At 42.7% G+C, this 26,780-nt stretch overlaps 1 protein-coding gene across 1 annotated transcript in view; it reads left to right on the top strand.

Annotated features, from left to right (window-relative positions):
* The window catches only part of LOC139657443 (guanine nucleotide-binding protein G(i) subunit alpha-2), a 63,603-nt gene that overhangs the window by 32,108 nt on the left and 4,715 nt on the right, over positions 1 to 26,780 (top strand). Inside the window, exons 2-4 of the mRNA XM_071535283.1 lie at positions 10,941 to 10,983; positions 14,941 to 15,082; positions 20,262 to 20,422. Coding sequence (XP_071391384.1) covers positions 10,941 to 10,983; positions 14,941 to 15,082; positions 20,262 to 20,422 — 346 coding nt within the window. The remainder of the gene's footprint in view (positions 1 to 10,940; positions 10,984 to 14,940; positions 15,083 to 20,261; positions 20,423 to 26,780) is intronic.

Genomic DNA, 26,780 nt, shown 5'->3' with positions numbered 1-26,780 from the left:
TCATTGCAGGAAAACACGTCATCATTGTGTTTAGAAGTCATCCTTTATCAGGAAACGGATTGGCTTGTTTATTTGCTTTAGAGTGTCCCCATGGCCAATTATGCCTGCTCCAGATGTTCCAGCATATTACCACAAGCTCAGACTACTGCAGATTTTCAACACAGTCCTGTTGGACGCTCCTTCATTCCTACAAACAGTCAGCTAATCAACATCAATTATGGGGCCATTCCATCTGGCGGGCTGTGATTAGCGCCGCTGGTACTGTAGCGGGCCTGATAGCAGCTCTTGCTCACAGCTCTGTGAAACAGTTTCACTACTGGACTTTAGACCTGATGAAATGGAGGTGGGAGAGACGCTTGGATCAAAGCCAAGAAGAAAGTGTGTGTGTGTGTGTGTGTGTGTGTGTCTATATGTGTGTGTGAGAGAGACTGTGAGCCAGCCAGCCAGTGAGTCAGTAAGGATAAACACTTAGCTGTTCTTAGCATACATACTTGACACACATTATTGAATATCAGACTAGACTAGCTACTGCAGGACACTAACATATTTCAGACAGCTGACAGAGATGTGTAATTGTGAGTGATCATGTAGTGTTCCTCATGTTGATTTTAGCAGTGTTGTGGATTTTGGAGGATGTTTCGGTCGTTGGGCCTTAAACATCCATCCATGGCCCTGGACTGGGCAGTTAATTTAGCACAAGCACAGTGGGATCTCACTCCATTGTCCCCTCTGGGTCTGTTAAGGCCGTCTCACTCTCTCTCTCTGTCTCTCTCTCTCTTTCGCCCTCCTCTCTTCTCTTCACCGTCCCCTCTCCTCTGTTGCTCCTCTCTCCTGTCTGCCACGATTAATGGTTTGCTGTCCCACTCCTCTCAGTCTCCTATCAACACCTTCTCCCTCTGCCCCCCCTCCCCCCCCCCCCCCCTCTCTCTCTCTGGTCTCTCCTTCCTCAACCCTCACTCTGACTTCCTCCCACCTCCATTTTCCCACCTCCACACAGCTCTCTCCACCTCTGACTGTGTTCTTCTGACTTTCTCCCTTACCCCTCTGTCTCAGCAGGCCCTGGCGTCCCCTCCCCAAAGACAGGAAAGCAGGTGGTTTCGAGACATTACCTGCTCCACATCCCTCTTTCCTTCTATCTAATTAGAGAAGCACATTATTTCCTAATTACTTTAACAGCCTCACTAGTGTGTGATGTGTGTGTGTGTGTGTGTGTGCGTGTGCGCTTGCATGCTACATCTCTATAGGCCTCTAAGACAGAAACAGTTGCCAGGGGAGTTGAGAAAGATTGCCTTTGGAGAGAGGGAGATCAGCGGATAGGGCAAGGCATGGAGGTTCCTCGGAGGGTGGAAACTAACCTTGGAAATTTTCTCTGCCTAACCGCTGTGTGAAATAATAAGAAAAATGTCATATTTCTCTTCCCCCGCTTTGTTATTTCATCCAAGTCCCATCAAAACTGCTGACACCTGGGGCGCCATTGCACAAGCATCCCAACGGCAAAATTATATCTCGCTAAAAAATGCAATTTAGGATTTTTGCCATTACAAATGGGCTACTGTAATGCAGAAAATGGGACTTTCCTTGTCTTTGACTTTTCAGATAAGATAATATGGGCAGTTAGGAGTTTTATTCAGCAATGTGGACCCTGATCAGCTGTTTGATCAGCTGTCCAGGCCTGGAATGGTGAGGCAGCACCTGCAGGAGGGCAGAAGTGTAAAGAACAGATTACTAGCAGGGAGCTGTCAGTCTGTCAGTCAGACAGACAGCTGCTTCCTTCTCGATGTTCTGCTCCCCACATCGCTCAGCAGGAGTCGGGAGAGAGAGGGAGAGAGAGACATTTTGTTCCGGAGGTCCCAATAGCCTGTCAGGACATATTACCTCTCACATACTTCATATGACGGTGTCCTACAAAATGTTTGAAATGGCAAACTCCCCTCCTTTTCCATCTGAGCCCGCGACATGAGGTTGACAGAACCCAGTGTTCTGGCGAGCTCCATTATCGACAGAACATTTCTCAAACGCATTTCAACATGATACCTCAGTCTACTTGCCCTCTCCTTCACTTTCGTTTCCTCTTTCAGTAGCCCTCTCCGTCTCAGTCTGTTAGTGAGGGAAGGAAGACTGTCTGTGAGGCATCCTTGCTTTCAAGGAGGACACAGTGTTTTGCTGGGGAAGCGCAAAATGTACATGAGGTTCACTTGTGACTGACGCCTCTCTGAGGATCTATCACATAGCACTTCAAACTCTACTGATCCATTTTCTTCATGTTTATGGTCCCACAGACTTGTCACTTTTTCTCTTCTTTTCTCCCTCCGTCTTTATCTCTCTTGCTTCACATTCCCTGATATATAGGACTTAGATCGGGTCCTCTCGCCTCTCATCCCTCTCTGCTTTGGCAGCAGTTGTCAGTGTGCCATCCAGACTTGCTCTTTGCCCGCGGCATGGTAGCCATCTGTCGGAGCAGAGAGAAGGTCTCCCTCCCTCTGTCTTTCAAATGGACAGATATGTGTGTGTGTGTTTCTATATATGTGTGTTCACACAGGCTGCTTCCATTTCCTCCCTGATTGGAGCTCAGAATAGGAAGTGGCACATGTGTCCCTCAGAGGGCCTCTGGTCTCTAGAGTCTGGATTGGCACAGATTCTCTCTCCACACTTAGCAGAGGGGACAGGCGGCGTTGGGCCGTTCACGGTTGGTGTGTAGGCGGCTGAGGAGAGTGGGAGGAAGAGTTTAAGGAATGATGGAAGTGAGATGAATTGGATAGTAGAATATAGAGAGTGGTCCCCCCGGGGAGATAGAGAAGTGAAAAGGGCTATTTTATTGCATAAGAGGTGTCTGTCTGTGTGCTAGACAGCTCAGCATAGTGAGGCTGTCTTGTCTCACTGGAGCCCGCAGCAGGGCTTAATTGCCAAGTCAGCGCTTTTATTGTAGTTTTCTCCCTCCACGCCTGTACCCCTCTTCTCTCTATCTCTTTGTACTGTTGAACTCCCATTCCTTCCTCCCTCATTTTCGCCACTCATCTTGGCATTAACACAGGCCGTCTCAACACTTGTCCCCTGCATAATTAGTGTGTGTACATTACCGAGTGGGTGGTGAGAATGCGAGTGTCTCATTGTGTTGTTTGTTTGAGTCTCTGTGTCTCAGGCTGCTGCGAGTGAGAATGGAGATGACAAGTCTGTGAGAGGTGATGTCTAACGGAGAGACGAGCCCCGCCTGTACTGCGACTAGTATTTACCAGTGCTCGAGGGGAGCAGGATAAATGGCATTCAAATGAGCTACACAGTGTTTAGGCTCTGTTTCACTAAGTGGATATTGATTTGAAGAATCATAACATCCAGGGTTTGTCTTTATTGTCTTAAGAGTTGAGCTTTGAAGCCCATGCATACTTGATATTCATGGGTCAGCCCGTCTCCAGGGGTGAGATATTGATTTATTAAGCAGATTTAACAGTGCTGGTCTAAAGTGGACAGGAAGGACCAGTGGGCCTATACTGTACTGTACCTTAATCCTATACAATACTGTACCTTAATCTGAGATCTTCTTCACTTTTTGTTCAACTTTTGCTGAACTGAGCGATTAACTCCCTCATTCAAGTGTGTAATATTTATGCTTTACAGAGCAGAGCCAAAGCTTTATAAATTTTTCAGTACATTGTCTGCATGCCTGAGGGTTCAATACAAACGGCCACCACAATTACAACACAGCACCTCAGTAATTATAGTCAGCCAGCCTATTTCATTTGGACACTTTCATAGCTTGTAAAAGCCTCTCATAGGAAGACTACCAGAATACGGTGGGGGAGTAATATCGACCACAGTCCCCTCTATCAGTATGGATATTCTGACCAGAAAAGGCTACTTAGTTTCGTATCTGTAGGATTGTTCTGCAGACTTGCCAACCTGTTTGCATTTTGCGTAACAGCTCCACATTTAACATCAATCATCATTAACATCACTGATACGAGTTCTTACTGTAAAATACACCAAATGTACACCCCTGTGTTTTTTTGTTTTGTTTTCCAACCTGATACAAAATTGTAGCGATGGTATGAAGCTGGAATAACTGACAATTGTGTGATGTAATTTTCCCAGCTAATCAGCGCTCTTGACTTTGGTATGTCCCTCCTCCTCATCCTCCTCCCACGTTCAGTCATCCTCTCACTGTGTCACTGGCTGCTTATCCTCGAGTAGACAACTGAGTTTGAACTCCTGTGTCAACGTAAATGCATGCACATGGAAAGTCAAGAATGTGAATTCAGTAATAAGTTAACACATGAAACAGAACAAGATTAGATGTGTTAAGTGCTTAATCAATGGCATATCATAACGTAGGTAATGTGATGAAGCAGACTGCCCAACACCACTGATGAATACACTTGATGGCTGAACGTAGCATTTTAGCGGTCATTATAGGTTAGCTAACATCCTTGTTGGTGTGTCATAGATATCTAACATATCTAATAAGTGCATGTTTGTTTTTGTGAGTGTGTAAACTAATGTGCAGCAAGACTGATTTATTCCTATAGCAAACTACCTGCTGCAGGAATAGGAATAGAGCAGAAATAAAAGTAGCAGATTATATCAGATTGTGAGATTGAGAATCTGGGCAACCTTAATTTCATGCATGTTCAAGTATGTTACTATCTGAGCTGCCTGTTTGTTTTGTATGCCTTGCACTTCCTGGTTGGACCCAGTGCAAATGTCTGTTTACGTTTAAGTAGCTCCTATATGTGAACTGGAGATGCATTTACATTTTGTTGTTAATGGGGCCAAATGCATCTCTAACCACCTTTTGAATTAAATAATTGACTTGAATCAATAATTAACTGTGCTATACGCAGTGATTGTGTCAGGTGAAAATACAGACAGCCTGTGTAGCAGTCAAATCAAAGCTTAACTGTCCCGGTTACAATATTGTTTTGTTTTAAGTATTTCTTGTCTGAACGTACTTCTTAGTTCAACTTAATATGCTCCTTTGATAAACAATAAGATTTAACTGTCCCCTCGACCTGTCTCTCTTGCTAGTGATCCGCTGTGGCTGGCAGAGGCAGCTGTCATGCTGGCTGAAAGGGGATGGAGGAGGGTGAGGGCCTGTTGTGAGGTGCCATTGGCTGGAACGGTCCAGGCGTGAATGTAAACAGTAGCGGCCCTGTGTTCTCTGCTAGCGGGGGCCCCACACTGCTGCCTTTGTGTCCCACTCTCAGTCCCACCAGGATGGGACACACTCGCTCAAAACACATACACTTCTATACAGACACACACACACAGAGTCAAAGCCAACCGCATGCCATGGGAAGCAGACCTTAGAAACGGTTCCATTTTGAAAATGATTAGGCTGGCTGCAGGATGCTGATTCAGTATGTTGGCATTGTAGCCCTTTTGGTTATATATGGATAAAGAAATCAGTTGATGGTGTAAAGCCGTTGATCCTCAGCCTTGGCACAGGACAGTGGCAAGTGCCCTTCAGTCTGTCCTCCTGTTATGTCTGGACTCATCATCCTCCAGTGAATAGCGTGGAGCTCTGGACATGGAGTGAGCACGCTAGGAATTCTGCAGAAGAGTTGGGTGGCACTCTTCCTCAGGTTTCGTCACTGGTCAAATGTGTGACTTCACATCCTACTTCTGCAGAACAAAACACACAGATTCCTTATCAGACTAGGTTTGTCATTCCAACATTGCAAGTCTTAGCTGATGTGTAATAGGTATGAGCGGTTTATGCATGCCAGGGCACTCATTGTGAGTCTTGTTGGTAATGAATGGTCCTGTTTCCCAGGCCTGGTGAGTATCCCAGCCATCAGCAGATATTCAGGTGTTCACTGCTTCACTCTCCTACACTCTAATCAGGCCAGAGAGCTAATTAGTGCTCATAGATCTACCTAGTTTGCAGCGTGTCACACATAACCACTGGAGCCCTAATCAGTCAAGCCTTTCTCTGTGTGGGACAGCACTGGTAGATACCTGGACCACCTGAGAAGTTCTAGCCTACGCATGATGATAGCTGCTAGTGCAAGGTGCCATTTTATTTATTTTTTTTCCCAAGAAAAATGCAGCTTCAGCAAAGAGATGAATGTAATCACTCTCTCACCTTTTGTAAAATAAATCCTTATTGTTCAACAGAAAAAAAGTTTGACTTTATAAAGGCAAACAAGTCACACAACACTGTTCTTTGAGCTGTGGCTCAAAGGCCTGCTGATACAATACACGACAACTGAATCATTTGTCTGTGTTAGCTGGTGAAGTTCACTAAGCTGACAGTGTGCCTGTATGGCACTGAAATACTAACAATGCTATTATTCCTCATCTCTCCCCAGCCACTGTGATCTGACAGCCTGTGTTCAGCAGCTCACTCTGCCTCATCCTTTTCTAGGCTATAATGCGCGCACACCTTTGGTCTACTACTGGACTTTTTTTATATCTTGACTTAGCAATTAACACTTATACTGGATAATTGTGACAAAGCCCCAACATTACTTGTTTGCACAGCAGGCAGACTCCCCCGGTCTAATAATAATTGTATTTATTCATTCCCAACTGGCCAAAAGCAGCTACCTTCTCTCCAAACAAGGCTACATGTCCAATTACAGGTATATTCCATAGAGTCCCATGTTGACTAGAAATACAAGCAGGAGTAATTTCCTTTATCACCCCTCTAACAATTAAATTAATGAAACCACCAGGTACCCTAGGGCAACAACACACATTGAAATTGATGTCTTTCTTGACCCAAAGGGATCAATGTGTTCTCTCTTTTGTAATTAGTGATTCGCATTAGTCGTTGGCCACTCAGGATTTAAATCAACTTCTGTTTAGACTGTATGTGACTATGTAATGTGTATAGGGAATGCATCCACAGCTACTACCAATACTCCTCAGGTCCATTTGAACTGCATTAATGTGAGCGTCAACTGACCTGGTTGTCTCGCTGCTAATGACACCCACCACCGGTGAATATAGTCCATCCATCATGGACCAGGCTCTGGCTCCATCCTGCTGCAGCTGGACCCCATTAGTCCAGTGGGCTCCCTGGCACAGGCTCCCTCGCTGGCACCCATCTCCATGTTGGTCCTGCCTCTCTGCCAGTCACATTGTAACCCATTGGTAATCAGGCAATTTCCTGAGTCCCGCTGAGAGATTTACAAACTTCCCTGCTGCTCTCCTCCAGTACTACATACTTTCATGCTAATACCCCCTTCTCCCTCAACACACAGATGGGTAGACACACACACAGACACACACACACACACATTCTTGTCCCTTTTTCTCTATTTCTACATCTTTTGTATTTTATCAATGAGGGAGAGGTGAGGTAATCGTGACAGACATACAGATGCCCACTAATCTCATTCAAATGGACTTGCAAGCCGAACTGGCTGTTCCCCCTTTTTCCCCCTCTGCCTCTTTTTTTCTCCTCTTTCTCTCAATTTTAGAAAGTCCAAGCCTCCGCCATGAGTCAAATATAACCACAACTTCTCCTACATTGCCCAGTTGCTAGGCAGTGGGTTGTATTTATTTTCCTGTAAATTCTGGAAATGTCTTGGTCTGCTCACGCAGTCTGGTCCCTCAGTGTCTGGATTCTGACACTTTAGTGATTGCATTAGTATTTCTTTTGATTTTGAGTTTTGTTTTCATTTCAACTTCAGTTTTCATATCAGTTAGTGTTTAGAAGGGATGGGCTTTTTTTGTGAAGATCAAGTTTTAGTTTATACTTATTAATTTTAGTCATCTTGCGCTGCATGTGTTGAATGAAGAATTAACTTTACTCACACACACATACACAAACACAGTGCAGTACTCCAGATGGCTGGTTTACCCAGACAGTGTGTGAGATGTGTTGATGCTGGTAGTGAAGCCAGTCAGTGTGGCCACTAGTCGAAGCACAGAGAGAAGCTCTGTCTGTTCAACAGTGAGTCATAAAAGACTGTAAAACATTTTTTCTAAACACCATATGTAGGAAAATACTTCTATCAATAGAGCATGTGCTTAGTGTGTGTGTGTGTGTGTGTGTGTGTGTGCGGTCCATGCAGCTGTAGTGCCGAGCCACCACAGTCCGGAGGGAGATATGGTGGTAAATGCAGCATTAGCCACAGATCAGACAAAGCCTGTTGTGTAAGAGCTACAGGATCAGTGCTATCAGTCCGACTCTCAGCAGGCCCTGAGCTCCTGCCACAGCTTCTTCCCATGGAACCATCAGCAACATATTCCGGTCTCCAGGGTAATTGCCACTCACATCACATCTGAGACCAAGACCAAAACATCTTCTGTGATCCTTCAGCATAACCCCAGTCCAGGCTGTCTCGCTAAATTGGGATGTGTGTTTCATTTTCATTAATGTTATTTTGATCCAGTAACATCTTAGCATCAACAACCATGGAAAAAACTAGCAAAAAGTGCATACAGCACCCAAAAGAATTCAGGTAACCTGCCTTAAACCTGTCTTATTAAAGTACATGTGCATGTGCAATTCCTGTCAGCCTTTTACTGCCAGCTAGTAAATATTAAATATTAAATCTACGCAGAGCACTGCAGGACCGTACTGTAGCTCTGCAGAGGTGCATGCAGATTGTGTTTATTGAAATAAAGATACTCTGCAGCTCTGGGCTTCGGGAGCAGTAGAGTATGATCACACCAGCATATTGTTCATCTTTAGGGGAGTGTACACATAATCTCAATTTATATCCCATTCCACAATCCATCATGCTTTCTGTTGTAGCTGGGCGTAACAGCATCAACTTTTATTGTCCTTCTATTGTGTACAACTGGGGATGAGGTTGGTGTCAGTGGAGATAGTGGGTGTGCTCCCTCACATTAAAGTTACTGTCTTGTGTAATGGGGAACACATTGTAGTTTATGGGCAAAACATGTTAACTGTAGACAAATTCCAAATGCACATGCTTGCAAACTCATGAATACACTTACTCATGGTATAGAGAGTCTGCCCAAGAGGTTAAGTGTACTTGCATTGTACAGTCAACAGAGCTACTGCCTTAGTGGTAATCAAAACAACATTGGCACCCAGGTATGTGGAGAACTTCACCGCTCATTTCTGGCTCTTCGCAGCTTCAGGTTCACTGGACAAACTCCAAAGGGCATGTTTACTACTATCAACAGAGCATGTTCTTATTGCGTGCGTGCGTGCGTGCGTGCGTGCGTGCGTGCGTGCGTGCGTGCGTGCGTGCATGCATGCATGCGTGGTGTATAAACAGGTCTATGAACTCTCTGTTCTGGCAGCTTGGCTCCAGAGACACATACCTGTGGCTGAGCCACAGAGGCTCCAGGGACAAACTCTGTCATGTCTGTCCAGCTGTGTCTTTCCCCTTCTCCTCTTTTAGCCTAAGATTATAAATTATTAGTTTCCAGTACCGGTGTTGAATTCTGGTCAACAATAACGTGAAAGGGAGTTTGATAAATTTGACTATACAGACTTTAGGTTTATAATAGATGATTGTTTTATATCTACCTTTGTTTTGATGGCCTTTTTGCTTAAACCAATATAACATTCTCAGCCAGCTCAGCTGAGATGGAACAATACTTCTCTGACATGGCACATAGTATTTTTTCATAGCTATTATTCCATCTGCATTCTGACAAAATAAATTTATATGGAGTGCATATTGCATGCACACAATTTCAAGCCTTTTCCAGTGTGTGCGCCTACTTCCATTTTGTTCAGCGGGGAATCTATGTACAATTCAATTCACTCTCAAGGCATGCAGCCAGAGATACAATTTCTTTCTTTATTCTCATCCTGCTCAACAGTATGGCCCACATACTGTACAGCGGATGGATAAGTGCTTCATTGCCGTGCGATATGCTAACTGCTTGGCAGGGAGAGTAGGTACTTCAAAACTATGAGGAGGATAAGGACATTAAATGGAGAATGTATCTTTATCTCTCTACCTAAATCACGGTCATTGCAATCCCATTTTCAGTAGTGTGTGGGTACAGAGAAGGAATACATAAGTGAGTGCTATACAGATTTTGCAATTGGTCAGTGGTGTGAAATCGCTGTGACCCTGTTGGTTCTCTTGATGTCATCTATACCGCTCCTCCTACACCTCAATACACAACAAGGAACTTTGTAAGACCATTAAGATCTGGTGCATGCTTGCTCAAACTGGCTTTATTTCAAGGCAAACTATATATATATCTGCTCTCTTACCCCGTCAGAGTTCATATACCATGAAGGAGTATGGGTTGACAGCTGTCTGTAGAATCTATCTTAGTCCAATCCTACCCAGGGGGGGTTCTCTGTGCATGTGCGTGCTGCATGCTGCGTAGTAGTGTATTTTGAGGGTCATCCCAGGAAGACTTCACCCTGGGCGAGTATGTGTGTGGAGAGTGTGTTGACAGTCACCCCTGGGTGTGTCTCTATGTGTGTGTAGTGTGTACTGAGAATCCTTGTGGCAGATGAGCTCTCTCTGGTCGCCTCGGGCTGTTAGAATAAACACAGCAGTGGATAAGAAAAGCCCATATCCTGTCGGTGCAAGCGCTCAGACGTTTCCATTAAAACATTAACGATGATAAACTGCCTTGTCTCAAAAGCAGAAGAGGTGGAGGGAATACCGGGTGGTGTGAATTTCAGAATTTTGTGTTCCTTCAGAGGTTGAGGCACATGGTGAACTGCTGGCATTGAGGAATGACGGTTATAGGAAACTATGATACCATATGAGAGGATGATGCACTGAAGTAATCCTCCCAGGCACCCAGATACTACTGATTACATGCAGGCTGCAGATGAACAGGACTGCTGGGTTGAATCAGGACGAGAAGGAGAGCTGAGATGTGTTTTGCAGCACTGAGGCCGTAGGAGGGGGAGGCTGGGAGGGAAAGGGAGGGCAGCAAGACAAGGGTCCAGATGTGAGGTGGCCTCGCTGGCTGCCTGTTTACATTTTCTCAGCCAACAGGAGCGTATTTTTAACCTCTGCCTGTTTTTGTTCTCTCTGCAGGTGCCGGGGAGTCAGGGAAGAGCACCATTGTGAAGCAGATGAAGTGAGTGACTTGTCATTGTTTTGCTGTTCCTCCCATCACGCCTGACAAATTAACACAGTATTTCAACAAGACTGAGATTTCTTTGTCAATATAATTAAATGTATACAGAATAATTTAAGCAAAGGCTACAGGCTTGATAAACTAATGTGATGGCAATGTGGTGCAATACATGGTTTTCCAACATTTATTCTAGGTGCATTATGTAATGTAAACTGAAGAAAAATAGCTGTGCTTTGAATTGTGCATAGTTAAGTATTAAGGGCCACAAATGTGTTTAATGTATGTATAATTGTCACTATGATCCTTAGGACCTTTGAAAGACTATGGACGATATGCATCAAAACATTATGAGTTTGGCAAAGTATAACTTGTGACAGCTGCATCTTGGGAGGCGTGAAAATTAAACTTTCAAGGCCCAAAAACGCCGTCTCCTGCTACAACATGGTCATCTAGTACCTGCTTTGATGCATCAGGTTACAATCAAAAACAACATACAGTTAGGTGGGAATAGGCACACAAGAAGGTGATGGGAACTTTTAAGCTCCAGTAGCTATCACTTTTTCCACACCTCATCTATAAGAGATCATAATTTTTCCTTAACCTTACCAAATACATGTACTGGAAGTTAATATGATTTTGAAAGTCATATTACGTTTATTTAGGTGCTTGCCGTGCAACATCCAAATTTCAGGAATGCAGGTGCCAGATGAAGGCTCTTAGTTTCCCATTGATGACTTGAGTTTAATATGCGAGGATCTCCTTTTCTGCTCTGTTAGGGACACAAACACACACACACACACACACACACACTCACCCACACACACACACACACACACACACACACACACACACACACACACACACACACACACACACACAGAGGCCAGCTGTATCTTCCTCTGCACTGCAGCTGATATTGTATGGAGGGGTGTCTCTCCTCTGATAAATACAATCTTCTTGCTAGTTGATAATGTGTGTAATATATAAAGTTTGGCCCAGTTAGCCTGGTACTCCTTGGCTCAGGGCCAACAGGCTGGAAAGAGGCCATTCTTATGCAGACAATACATTGTCAACGTTTATCTAGATGTTCAGTGGTTTTATGGAGGAGACTTGTTCAGATATTGGGGAGCGGGCAGTTACTGCAGAGAATACAGATGTCTTTTGATAAAGTTGTAAATATATTGTGAAGCGCAGACATGCTACAGGTCATTGTGCTACACAACCCATAGATTCACATGGGCCATCTGGGTTCTTGTGGAGTACAACTAATTTACTAATGATGCTACGGTTCTTGCATACAGACTCATTAATTCTAACAATTTTCCTGCTGTCTGTTGACAGCAGGAAAATTGTTTATTATGGTCGCTTATTATGGTCAAGGCAACATGGCCAATGGCAGGATAACAAAAATACAAAAAATAGATGTTTAGATTGGGTTCACTGACAATCTAGAAATACATGCGTAATGTTTTCTCCTGTTGTTGTTCTATTTAGCCCAGCCTCTCCTTGTGTATTTATCAAAACGTGAATTAAAATTCCTCTTTCCTGCCTGTGTAACTTCACTCCTGCCTCTCTCTCTAAAACCCTCCTCACCTGTCCTTGAACCAAGGGTTAAGAGGATGGGGCTAAATCTGCATGTCCGCAGCTGATGGTTATGAATGTGCAGTGCTGTTTAGTTCTTGGTGTCCCTGTATAGCGCTGCTGCTGCTGCTGCTGCTCGGCCTAAACCACTCTCACAAATCACTCAAATGCATTGCATTCTAAATCCCAGTCTCACAAATGTGCACATTCATACACATACACACATGATGCTGTTTCCTGAAATATCATAAGCAGACACACACAAGCATTCATGCCAGTGCACGCAAACGTGTCACTCAATGGCTTAATTATTTCTCTGACTTCCTGCATGTGACATGCTTTCAATCTTTCATCCACTTTCACTGACACTGCAATGACACAAGTGCATCTCTTTGTCACAGAGCAGTTTGAGTGAACGCTATACCTGAAAATAGATAATAAGATAACTTATGGGACTTCACTTTAAGTAAAAAAATAATAATAATAATAATCTTAGCATTTCTAAATACAGCTATCATTAGAAGTTATTCTATAGTCATAATAATTATCTAGACGATAATCTCTAATAATAATAATAATAAACTTTTTATTTTTAACTTTTTTAAAAGAAAGCAAGTTTATTATTTAAAAGACTGATTTACCAAATCTAAGCTCCTCAGTCAGGTTATTCCACAGTATATGAGAAATGCTCGGCCCCCTTTGAGCTTGAGGCTTGTTCGCGTTTTTTTTTACTTTGAACATACTTTTATGAACAAAGTTTTTCTTGTAATTCTAAGATGGGCAAGCAAAATATTTCACAGATGCTATGTGTGGGATTTTCTTCTAAATAATGCTGGCAAAAAAGATAATTATGCTCACAAAAAACGTGACAGTCACTATTAGACAGCCACAAGTGGCAGTAACAGTGATGTGCTCATTTGATCCAATTTTGGAGTTTTTATGACTCCATGATTCCATGTGAAAAATCCTCTTTAAACACAACGACAATGAAATATTTAGATGCACAGGAAGCAACTCACAGGGGCTATAGAGTGAAGTTGTAGCTGTGTTAACAATTCATCTGACAATGACATATTTAAAGACAATCCTACATAACCTACCTTTAAATAAGTAAAATCTGCATAGAGACAGACAGGGTATTCAGCCTCGGAAAGCACAAGTCTCTGGCACTCTCAAACACAGTGTATATTTACAGTGTGAATATTTATTCACAGTGTCGTAGCAAACGTGTCTGTTAGTGAAGAACATTGACTATTAACAATTAGTCATATATGAATGCCTGCAGCCATCTGAAAGATATCATTCCTAGTCAGTTATGCTTGTATCGGTATGTGAAATATGCCTTCAAGCCACCAGCTTAATATGCACCAGTGATCACAGGATTGCTGTAATTTTGCCCGGCATGTATGAGTGGGGCACAAAAAATTAATCAACTTCTAGACCCGTCCTAGTCCTAGACTAGTCCTGTCCAGCTACGCCTTGTCATACGTACATCTAGCCAGACCACATAGCCAGCTTGATGTTAGGTTTGGATTAAATAAGTTTATTTGAACAGCACTTTTCTCAAACAAAGTATACAAAGTGCTTTATAATCCAGACAAACAAAAAACCTTTTATTAAATTATTAAATTTATTGTTTGAATGGGGGAAAAAACACTTGTGCACTTTTTCAGCCCTTTTTGGCTGTGCTCTTGTGTCACAGTGGGCACACTTGCATTTCAATGAGGTCCCATTCAGCACAGCACACAACAAATGAGCATCCTGGCTGTGTGGCTCTGTCCTCTGGGCTTCGACAGGCCAGGGGAGACGGTTTGGTTTACAGCCCAGCAGCCTTATGCTTTTTCAACCGTACGCCTCTTTCTCTCTGTCTCTTTCCCCAGCTCCAAACTCTTGTAAATATTTGTTTTAGTGTCCTCTAGCTGAGAGATGTGAAAAGGCCTGAGTTGCCCCCTGTACCTCATCCCAGCAGTATTGTGATTTCTGAATGAATAGATATGCAGGACTCGACCATCTGTGATGAATCTGATGAAAATCCCCATAAAATACTTAAAAAGCACCATAGATCAGTTTTGTTATAACAAATAATAGACAACAGGGACATAGTTTTCCTAGTGAGAGATGTTATTTGGCAAGTATTGTGAGTTCTTTGGTAACTGTTGCCAAACAACAAAGAAACAGTGCACATATCAATTCAAGGTTCTCTATACAGGGTGACACGAGTACAATATTTATTTAGTTTTTTCCACCATTTCATATAGGAATAACGTCACTGTTTCTGTGTATGTTTTATTGTCACATTGTGATTTCAAAAATTACACATGGGTCCTTTTTCTCTTGCTCTCTCCCACCCTCCCTCCCTCTTTCCTCTGTTCTCAGGATTATCCATGAGGATGGCTACTCAGAAGACGAGTGTAAGCAGTACAGAGCCGTGGTCTACAGCAACACAATCCAGTCCATTATGGCCATCATCAAAGCCATGGCCAATCTCAAGATCGACTACGACGACACTGCTAGAGCGGTAGGTCTCTGACAACAAACATGCAGTTAAACACGGACACAAACGCATCTTGAAATTGCGTATTGTTTCTGATTTGAAACGTAATGTAGTTTTAACTTGAAAAAGTAACTGTTAAATGTGCTCACACTTGGGGCAACATGCTGAAGTTTAGTATAATGTAGCCGCACTCTGTTCCATGATATAATCTCACCTCATCCCCACCAAAGACTTCTCGCGTCTAACCTTGAGGAGGTGAGGCTGAGGAAATTATGCTGCTCGAGTATTTTTCTTTCGAGTGCAATGTGACAGTTTATACTAAGTAAGCTACTCTGGGTAGCAGATGCTTAGAGATGGACTCCTGCAGTGCCATGTATTTTCTGTGCCTGTGTGTGTGTGTGTGTGTGTGTGTGTGTGTGTGTGTGCCGTTAAAGGGACCTGTGCAGAGCTGCCTTCCAATGTGGCACCACCCAGGGAGAAGATAACATCAGAGAAATAAAAATCCAGCAATTACTCATAGGAAGAGAGAATAAAAATCCTTTCACTCTGGCACCTCCATCTCGCAAATGTGATTTATGTATTCTCTCTTCACAGATCATTTGAAAGATAATTTTTCAAAGTAATAGAGGATGAAGTGATTTGTCGACTCCTACATCAAAGTAAATTTGAATAAACTATGTTTGATTTGATCAAATGAGGAGAAAGAGAGAAGCTTATGGTGTGCTGGCTTTTACACTGTCCAAAACATACCTAAACTGTCTCAATTCAGCATGAGACCATAGATGTATAGAAGCACATACTGTAGACATAATTTCTTGTTTTTAATCTAGATTTATGTTTATAACTGTGGATAAGTGCCGTATAGGGGAATCTGGTGTATCCAAACCTCAGACTTTCAAATGATCTGCCAAACTGAACCAAGGAGTAAAGCATTAGTGATAGAACGTTTTCCATGGATGGATTGTGTAATTGTTGTACATGCAACTTATAGCATGTATTCTACAAATAAGACTCTTCAAAGTATATTAGAATATTGGTTTAATTTTATAATAATGTTTGATTCACAATTTCAGGATACTTCTCTATTTTAAACTTAACTCTTCTTCCAAATTTCACTCTTCTGGATGGCCTTTATTCCAGAGGGTTTGGATAAACAGGGTTTTATGTGGGAAGACTTGACTGCCTGGTGTGTGTCAGAATTGGTTTAGACGAGGCAGCTAGCTTTGCATGGCAGATTCTGCAAGACCATATTGTAGGTCTGGCAGTGTGTCATGAATTCATTTACAATTTGAGCTACATTTTTCCCCTCAAACTAGTTGCTCTCAGAGAGCCTTAAGCATCCTGGACCATTTCACAGATTTCAATCAATCTTAGATGTAGTTTTCACACAGCCAGAGGGGACGTAATCAACATTCAGCAAAGTTGCAGAAGTCATGATGTGACTGAGCTGTTGTGTGTGTTTTTATGTTTGACGGTAGGTGAGCAACGCAGTTCTCATTATTTACTTATATAAGGAATAAGATGCCTTTGTTGTTGCCTAAACATGGCAGTTAGTGAAAGCTATTGGTAATGAGTGAAGAAAGAGTATCTTGTCAGTTGGGGCGTCACACACATGAAGATGAGAGATCACACACTACCCCAGTCTGTGAGCATCTTGTCTCAAAATCCATAGTAGTTGCCATTAAGTTATCTGCTTATCATTCATTGTGTAGTAGTGGAGTTGCAGTGTTAGCTCCTGCCATTTTCCTTTTGTCTATCTGTTGTGTTTATTAAAGGTGACATCTCTTCCAGTTCATCTCATTTTTCTCCCCCCTTGAGCTGATCTTCCATTGGCTGTTGCCAGGATCGCTCTGGTCTGGAATAGTCAGGAGGGCCAGAGTCTTGAACGCTTTCACACTACAGGATAATCCGCACTGACTGTCTGTCCTGAGTGCCTCAGATCTGCCCCGAATCGCCCTCACTCACCCCGACAGTCGGAATGGTCCAGTCAGACTTACAATTGCCGTAGAAAATTGTCTAGTGTAACTGAGCTCTTAGGAGATTACACTGCAGATTACAAAACATGACAGCTTTTGCTTTCTAACAACATGCTGGAAGGTGTATAAATGTTGTTCTAAGAAGAGCTCTGTTTGAATTTCACACAGCCGATAGCTGGTACATTATTATGCTGTTGCAGTGTCATAAAAAGTTAAGTGTATAGCTTGCAGTGCCTTGTAATACTTTATTAGATGGGAGTCTGTAGGGACCCCTTTTCCAAACCGCTATGTTAAATTTTTGAAAATATCCCAGTTTGTGAAGAGACACTTAATAGATGGAATAGATTGTGGATCATTTCTGTGTCAGATCCCTCTGTGCTCCTCTGTTCCCACCCCTCTCATATTGCTTGTCTCCCTGCCTGCCTGCCTGCTTAGCTATTATCTCTATCTCTAGACACGCTTGGCCATTTTTATTTAACACTTATTCAACACTTCCTCTTGGTATTGTACAAGCTCTTTCACTCAGCCCGTGTGCTGCTCTGTAAGGGTCCTGCAGCTCTATATGCCCACAGCCCCACTCTACTGCTGCAGATACAGCTGTCAGATTATAGAGAAGGTGCTGCATCAGCTGACCTCTCATCCAAGGCTGAGCTCCAGGGCCAAAGATATGGATGTTTTTCAGTTTGATTCTAAATGGAACGGGCTGCCACCCTCCGCAGCCATCTGCATACAGTATCATGGCATGCTATATTGTTTTGCTTTCTTTACACTTACTGTTAGAACCCAATTTTCCTTTAGTGTTATGCCTTTTTAAAGAGTAATTTTGTTTGAGTTTGAGTTTCTCTCCGCCTACTGTCTGGTTTTGAAAAATGGAAGAAAGTGAGCATGAAGAGCGAGGTCAGAGGAGGGGGGTTTGGGGTTGGGCCGGATTGGTGAGAAGAGGAACAGGGTTAGAGTGTCTAATGTTTCTTTTTTTACCAAATGACGTATGCTGGAACAGTTGTTGGAACAATTGTCCTTGTACACACATTGTCCGGTTGCATCTCCAAGTGAACACCGGCTGCTTGTTTTAACCACTGGAGGGCGAACTGAGCCAGGTTTAGTGAGACGGCATCGGCACATTTGTGCTCAAATGTTGACAATATGACCTGCATTGTCGTATTTCATAACTACATAGTACCAAGTACCAGTTTACAACTCAACTCATTTTACAACTCGTTTACAACTTGACTAGAGTTACTCTTTAAGTTGACTGAAGGTCTGCTCTGTGGGTTTGTCTCAGAGAGAGCGTAGGTGTCAGACAGACAGTATTCTTCTTCTTGACAGTCCACATAAAACTAGACTGTGTTTTATCACAAGCTTTAATTACTACCACGTGGTACACAGTAAAGGCTGCTGACTTCCTCTGCCCTACTTCTGAGAGGCCTTGAGAGTACCTGGCACTGGGGATTGTTTTGATCCCACTCATATCCCTTTCTACTCCGTCCCTCTCTCCCCCTGCCACTCTTGGGTCATTAACCAGTACCTTGATGGAGGTAGGGGTCAGACAGGTTAATCAACACACGGAAGTCAGCTCTCTCTAGCCAACATCAGAGGTTTATCTAAGCCCTCGTCTAGTGTCAAGGCACGACGGGTCAGGGTGTGTGTGTGTGTGTGTGTGTGTGGGTGGTATGATGAAGCTGATGGGAGCTGCGGAAGATGCCCTTCTCATGCTCCTTGTGCGTGCGGTTGCAACTCCACATGTTTGTTTACACATAAATTCACACCAGCACGACCATAGCTGTTAGTCTTACTCTTTCTCTTCCTCCTCTCTCCCTCCTCCTCCGCTCTTGGGCTCCTGACGCTGCCTAGATGTAATTAATCCTGTCCTCAAAGACTGCTCTGGAGGTGAGAGGAGAAAATGGTCATCCTCCTGGGTGGCTACCTGTTTCCACACTGACTGACTGAGCTCCTATTCAGCTGGCCAGGCCACAGCTCAAATAGGCAAAGCACACAGTGCATTTCAAGGCCCTAACCCTAAACCCCCCAGTAGCTAACATTGTGTTCATCAACAGCCATCTGTACTGTCAAACTGTCCTTGAGCAAGACACTGAACCCCTAGACAGGAAAAAGGAAGTCTGGGACCAAGAGACCGTAGAGAGGCAAAACAAACATGGAGGAGATAGTTGTTTGCCAAGTCACCCACCAACAACTGCTTAATAACCATTGTTTGTGCAGTAGTGGAGTTATATTGAACCCCTACCTGCTCACTCATCGCAGGTTGCTCTGGGTAACAACGTCAGCTAAATGCCTCAAATGTACTGTAAATGTAAGTGGAAAAGGACGATTATTGTCCCTGGTGGATTTGCTATCTGATATGTTGACTCTGCCATTTGATGCCTCACCATTTTTTCAGGCCACTGCACCTTTTTATTTTATTTATTACAGTGCAGAGTTTGACAGTAAGGATTGCCCGATGGCCCAGGGACAATGAGGTGTTGACTTGGGCCTACATGACTACTTCAATCAATTTTGTTATATGACATGAAAAGAAAAATAGTTCTTTCATTGACGAAGCAACAGCATCCTTGGTTTGAAAAGGATGAATCAATCCCGTACTGTTTGTACCATTTGTCAACAATTTCCAAGTAAAGCAGGTCACACTAGCTAATTTTTAAAAAGCACTGACAATTACATCAAGTGCACAGTCACTGCCCACAACAGCCTGCAGCAACTAGGCTGCATGTTGGCAAAGCAGCCAGCTGACAACCTCTCATCACATCTGATTTATCTGTTGGCAAGACAGATGAATGGAGAAAACTACCAGCCCCATGAATCTCCACGATGGTTTTTGTTTGGTTTTTCCTCGTTACGATGCTGTACTCGTAAATGCAGCAAGGGACAATTTATATTAAAGTCACTTATTTACTTTTTGTTTTTTATTTAATTTTGCTGCTTCAGCTGTGAATATCATACATTTTCTAGTAATAAATCAGTTAGATTGTTTAATTTAAAAAAAATATATATATATTTTTTAAATTTTTGCCTGCTGGGCCAGTAGTGCTGCGCTTGGCATATACCAAGGGCAAGTAGAACTCCAACCTACTGGCTCGCAATGGTATGCTTATTGTCAGCCTTGCCTAGTCAAGCAAAATAATGAAGGTGTAAGATGGCCTATATTTCTTCTCTCAATTTTCCAGACACCTATCTAATTTTGTGTGTGTGTGTGTGTTTGTTTTCCCTGTCAGGATGATGCCCGCCAGCTGTTTGCCCTGTCAGCAGCAGCAGAGGAGCAGGGCATCCTGCCAGATGACCTGGCCAACGTCATCCAGCGGCTGTGGGCCGACGGCGGTGTCCAGGGCTGCTTCACACGGGCCCGCGAGTACCAGCTCAACGACTCGGCAGCCTAGTGAGTGGCTTGTCCAATCTATACACCTAAATATAGAACATTAAACGAGGAATGACCCTAAGGAATCACCTAAGGAATGAATGAATGATTGAACTTAATTTATATAGCACCTTTCATGCACAGAATGCAGCACAAAGTGCTTTACAATTCAGCAGCAAGTTTAAAACGACAAGTTTAAAACCATACACATACACAAGGAAAAGGAAGAAAATAAAAACAGTGAGTGTTACTATTAATAATATAGCATTTAAACAGTTTCTTTGGAAAGAAAGACGAAACATACAAAATAGAATCATAAATAAAAATCAATAATCACCAAGAGGAAATCAATAAATAAAAGATTAGAGAAAATAATTAACAGATAACAGACAACTGCTAGTTGTACGACATTAGATGTGTAGCCTTCCTTTAGTGTTAACTGCCAGCAAGCACATTTTTTAATGATATGCAGTAGGAAAGAGTGTTGCATCACCAGCTGACCTTCTGAAAATCAGTGCTGGAGATGCTTTGATTGACAGCTTCACATTACATTGATTATTTAAAAGGGCATTATGTAATCTATGACCTTTATCGACCTGTATCGACCACCAAGGAATTACAGCAACTAGGGATGCAAATTTTTAGAAATTTCCTTAAAGGGAATCTTCGCCAATTTTCAACCAGCATTGTATCATTACAATATGGGTAGTACATGCAAATGAACAATGTTTAATTTCCCTCCATGTAATGGCCTCCCCGTCGTCCATTAATTCCTGATAATGGACACCTCGTCGGGCATTATCCCTTACATATATCCTTGATCGATCAAATTGTTAACGGTGATTAATCGATCGTCGATTAATCATTAACATCCCTAACAGGAACATTGACAGGTCTGTGGCACAGCTCATGGTGGCTTGTGATTGGGTGGGTCTTAACATTCCAATGGGTGGGGAGTTTTTGTTGCAAAACAGAGTATAGGTCAGAAAGGGAGTTTTGAAAGGCAGAAATGTCAGCACCTGGCCAAGTAATCGTTGAGTCATTGGTGCTGATCAATAACCCTATCAACCCCCTGCAGTCATTATGGTTTTTTTGTGGTTATGGGACAGTAAAACATTCAAAGATATTCAAAGCTTTGATCTGAAAATGTAAGAGCAAATTTAAGAAAATTCTTACATCGATCAAGTTTTCTTAATTTGGATTTGTATGCACAAAATCTACTGGTGCTGGGACTCATAGAAACATATAAGATGAACTGTATAACTTATACTGTGTATCTTAAGCTTAGCTTTTCAGAAAGCACAGCCTCTACACGATGCTCTGTATAGTTGTTTAGCTATGCATTACAGTTTCAATCTTTCCACGGTCTCTGCAACCTGCATCGTCAATTGTGATAATGATTCATTTAAGCTGTTTTTTTGTTTCTCATGAAAAAAGATTCTACCTACAAGCCATGATTATTTCACCAAATGTGTCCCACTTTTTGTTCTCAAATAATCACCTCCTCATTTTGCCACAAGGTGCACCGTTTGCAGTTGATGCTCTTCATTGGCAATTTACTTTAACAGTCTCACATGCCTGGAAAAAACATTATTGCATTTTGTGTCATTTGTCTAATCACGGCAAACCAGTAAGCTGTAAATGGAGCGTTCTGCAAATCAGAAAGAAATCCATGCTGTACACATGCTTCATCAGCCCCATGTTGTTTTCTCCTAAAAACTTTTATCAAAAACATTTAAGCGAAATTTATGAAAATGATCTTATGGCAGGCCCAAAGAAACTGTGCCAGCGGTTTTGAATTCCCCTCATCTCCCATAAATATTGTAAGGGGATCAAGAGACCAAGCCAGCGGGTGCTGTGCGTATTATTGCTTCATTGAGAAACCAATTGCTTTTGAAAGAGGGGTGAGGTTGGCTGAACCTCCAGGGATTTTCTCATGCCTAATTTCCTTTAAATCAATTTTTGATGAGGGGAGTTGTTTACGAGATAATAAATTGAATCAATCCAATTTGATAAGACTATAAATGGAAGTATCCTGTTTAGGGGAACATGGTGCATGCTAGATTAGAGAGAGAAGCTTTTAAACAAAAATCATGTTTCATAGCTAAATTGACATGCACAAATGTTAGTGGTGATATATTGATATTAACATGATCGGAAAATAATGTCAAAATATATATTGGTTCAGCCTATTTTACAGGTTTTGTAAGAGTAAAGCATGAAACGTGAGTGAAGCGCTCGTGAGATCTTGAAAATGGCATTGCAACAGATAATCGGAACAGCTCATGGGAGACAAATGAGAGATGCAGCCCTTCACTGTGCTTTTCATATTTGGTTGAGTGAGGAGAGAGACCAGAGTCCAAGCTAGCTGCAGTAGGCATTGTAGACGTGATTAAAGCTGCACTTGGCAATGTCGCATGTTGGCAGCCCCGCAATTGGCAGAGGTTAAAATATAAGGACTCCAATACCCAGAAATCATGTAACATGATGTCACACACAGCAGCACACTCATGTTTACCAACCCAGCTGCTCTGATTGCATTATACCAAGGGACACCAAAGGGAGGTGAGAGCCAAAAGATCTTAGTATTTAGCTCTTAAGTTTTGATTTCTCACTTTCTGTGCACAGAGAAGATTTCCCGCCAGTGACCACACCTGACACCAGAATTTCATATAGGGAAGTCGGGCAAATCTCTGGGCCTCAATTAGGGCTGATGGGCTTCTCTTCTCTGTTGCCGCCTCACTTCTTGATTTAGGCTGATAAGACAGGTGTTTTTTTACATAAACATTTTGCCTATTGCAGCTTTAAATTCAACTTTAACTGCAACTGCATCAAGTGAGCAAATATTGACAAATGCATTGCACTGACAAAACTAGGATAACAAGGATTGCATTGTTTTACAAAAAAAAACAATGTCATCACTATCATAGTGGTAAATTACAATTAGTATCAATATGGAAGCACTCAAGAACCATTTGGCTGCTCTTGGGGTTAGGTTTATATAACAGCGTGATGGGCAGAGCAGGATGTGAGCAGTCACTGTAAGACCATGTCCTCCATCCTGCCTGCCTGCTTTTAATAAGCACACATACAACTGTACAGTGATGGGTAATCTGTATCTCACTGCTTCTCTCTCTATTTGTCTATCTCTCTCCTTTTCTCTATTTCTCTCTCCCCATGCAACCCCTACCTCTCCTTTTTGGTTTCATAGTTGAAGTCATTGAAGTATTTTCTATGCTGGATTCTGTGGGAGTTTTTTTTATTCCTCACATTGTTAAAATGCCATCATACTACATTTCTCCGCATGATGACACTGGCCATGGTGAAGGGCCCCACAGAGACCGTGACGGTGATTAATAGAGAAGACATTACTCCTCTGTTTAACTGCTGGCTTTAGGACCAGTCATACTGCTAATCTGTGACTACACAGCCAACCTCAGCCCCCTCGACGCACGTCTTCATTACCTCGGCGACCCTTGTCTCTGAGTGTCTCTGAGTGCTCCATTTGTTCGCCACGCTGCTATAAGGCAACGCTGTAATGACAGGGGGAGCATGAGGTAATCGTGAGAGGCTTCTGGTATGAGGTGAGAGGTTGTTATCACTCTGACCCTCTGGGATGCACCGCTACTCTGAAATGGAAATCCAGAGAAAACAAGAGAGCCTCCCCTCATTCACCACCAGCCTCCTGCAAGCTGTCGCAGAATGGACTGCATTTGTCTCCTGAACACACCGGGCCTCGGTGATGCTATGCCGCCTCCAGAATGTGCTATAAACTCTACAGCAGGGTAATATCTCACAAATGATTGCTTTGCAGTCAAGGAAATATTTAACTACCAGTGGGAGCGATATTGTTCCCATTTTATATTAGCCAGTATAATCATAACTTTTTAATCCCCACTCCACTGCTCGTATTAAAGCAGGGGTGCGCTGGAAGCATATTGCTCAGATGGCCTCACATTCAGGAGCCGGGGGAGAGGACAATTTACTGTGTTTCATCATGGCTGTCCAGAGCGCTCAGAGAGAGACAGTTTCTGTAGGGGCGGACTATATGAGTTTGGCACTGGACCATGATCCATATCTGAGCACCTGCTGAGAGAGAGAGAGAGAGAGAGAGAGAGAGAAGAAAGGCAAAGATAAAGAGCGAGATGGCACAGCTCACAGTAATGGGGACCTCTCTCTCCCCTCTCATTGTAGTGATAGAAAATGATTTGAACTGTACACTCTAAAAAAGATGGCTGCGTGAAGCTATTGTTACTTCATGGGTCGGGTAAAAACCTTATATTTCCAAAATGTCAGTTGAAGCATGTACTGTATCAACTGAAGTTAAAACATGAAAGTCAAACACATTGGAGTTATGAGGTTTTCACCCTATAGCGACCATTTGAAAAAACAATTGAACCTTTTCACTGTGGTTCCTCTGAACCACACTATAGAATCAAATGGTCTCTCATTGCACAGTAATGGTTCCATGTATAGCCGTATTTGCTGGCTTTGAACCATATGAATCTACTGTGGATCCTCTGTGGGTCTTTGACAGCTGTTTACTCCAATGGATTAAAAGATGCATGGTATGGCGATGAAGTGGTCTAAGCATCTGCTTTAAAACCTTGAAGTGGCCTTGATTTGGCCATTGATGACTGAAGATCAAACCACATTTTTGGGCCTCCACCACACTGCCTAAAAACACTTAAATGTTTTTGCACTGAATCGCAATAAAGAACCGATTCGCTTTGGACTGCTGCAGTATAGCACTATGTGTTCACACTTCTGTATAGCACTGTAAAAGTAGGTTCTGTCTAGTACCAAAAGTGGCGATGTCTATGAACTTCAGAACCACAACTTTGCACAGTTCACCACCTTTTCTTATTAGAGTGTAAGCCTACCGGATTCAATTAATCTTCAAGGCTTATAAACCAAAAGGCTTAATCAAGCAGTGTTACAATATCTGATTTGTGGACTACAAAAGCATCCTAACCCTCTCTGTGGGGTGTGGGATTATGCTTCTACTGTCAGACACGTGGCATGATGAAGTAGTGAGGCGAAGGCTGTAATATCTACACCCAGGCTGTGGCTTGCATGGGATTACACCCAGCACCAACACTTTGTTATACAACACAGCCTTTTTGTGCGATTGAATACTATGTTGAAAGATTGACAGAAAATCCTTTGGCCTCTGGCCTTCTGTCTCTCTCCCAAGTTCTTCCATGGTGATATTATGTTGAAAGATCATGGTCTTGTATTTTCTCTTTCAATCAGGTTATTAGGTACACTGGTGGGAAGAGGCAGATGTCTGTATTGTTCAGATACATACATACACACACACACACACACACACACACACACACACACACACACACACACAGAAAAGGAGCTGTCAGTCATCCTTGCAGGCATGACCAGAAAGTGTCCTCTAATTGCGCCACAGGCTGCGTCTTCTGAATAGATTAAAAAAATAAATAAATAAATCAATGTGGAGACAGTCAAACAAAGCAGAATTTCCATGAATTAAAGGCCTCAAAACCATTCAATTACCTTGCTGCCAGCTGGGAGAGGGAACATGGGAGGAACCTGACAGTAATAATTTACAATTGAATTGGGCTCTTTGCCCTGGCTGTCTGCACTGTCTAACAGAATTGTTGTCTCTCAAAAGACAACAGATCAGATGGTTTCCTCTAATGTCACTGTCGTGTGTGTGTGTGTGTGTGTGTAAGAGAGAGAGAATACTCTAAAAGCTAACAGTGTCTCTTGGTAGGGTTGAGTGTTAACATCTTCGAGCATACAGCATAACTTTATGATTGTTGACATTAATAATTCTGTGTAGGGAGATTTAATCTAAAAAGACTAGAACTACTAGAACATTAATAATTCTGTGTAGGGAGATTTCATCTAAAAAGACTAGAACTACTAGAACTATCCCTTACTATCCAGGGATGCCACATGTTGCCTGTATGATGAAAGTGGGTGAAAAGTGAAGATGAAGTTGGGTGCCAAGAATGACTGACACAGAATCTGTCCTGTTGAGTTAGGTTATAGGAGACGGGTCAATTGTCCAAGCAAGTTGTCCTAGTAACTTTATTATTAATTACCTCCGCCAAGGAGGTTATGTTTTCGGTGTCGTTTGTTTGTCTGTTTGTCAGCAGGATTACGGAAAAACTACTGGCCCGATTTTCATGAAACTTCGTGGAAGGGTGTAGCATGGTAACCAAGGAAGAACCCATAAAATTTTGGAGCCGATCCAGATCCGACTCACGAACAAGCAATAATAGCACGAACCTTGGCGGAGGTCTGCGCTCTCCGAGTGCCCTTCTAGTTTGCCTTTTGGGGCCTTGAAGGGCATGGAGATGATTAAACAACATTGAGAAACACCTTTTTCAAGAAT

The sequence above is a fragment of the Centroberyx affinis genome, unplaced genomic scaffold (assembly GCF_046629955.1).
Source record: "Centroberyx affinis isolate AG114_WGS23_722 - 3 ecotype Tasmania unplaced genomic scaffold, CSIRO-AGI_Caff_v1 ptg002685l_1, whole genome shotgun sequence".
Lineage (NCBI taxonomy): Eukaryota > Metazoa > Chordata > Actinopteri > Beryciformes > Berycidae > Centroberyx > Centroberyx affinis.
Note: the sequence above shows the minus strand (reverse complement) of the source record. Positions and strands in the feature narration are given on the sequence as shown.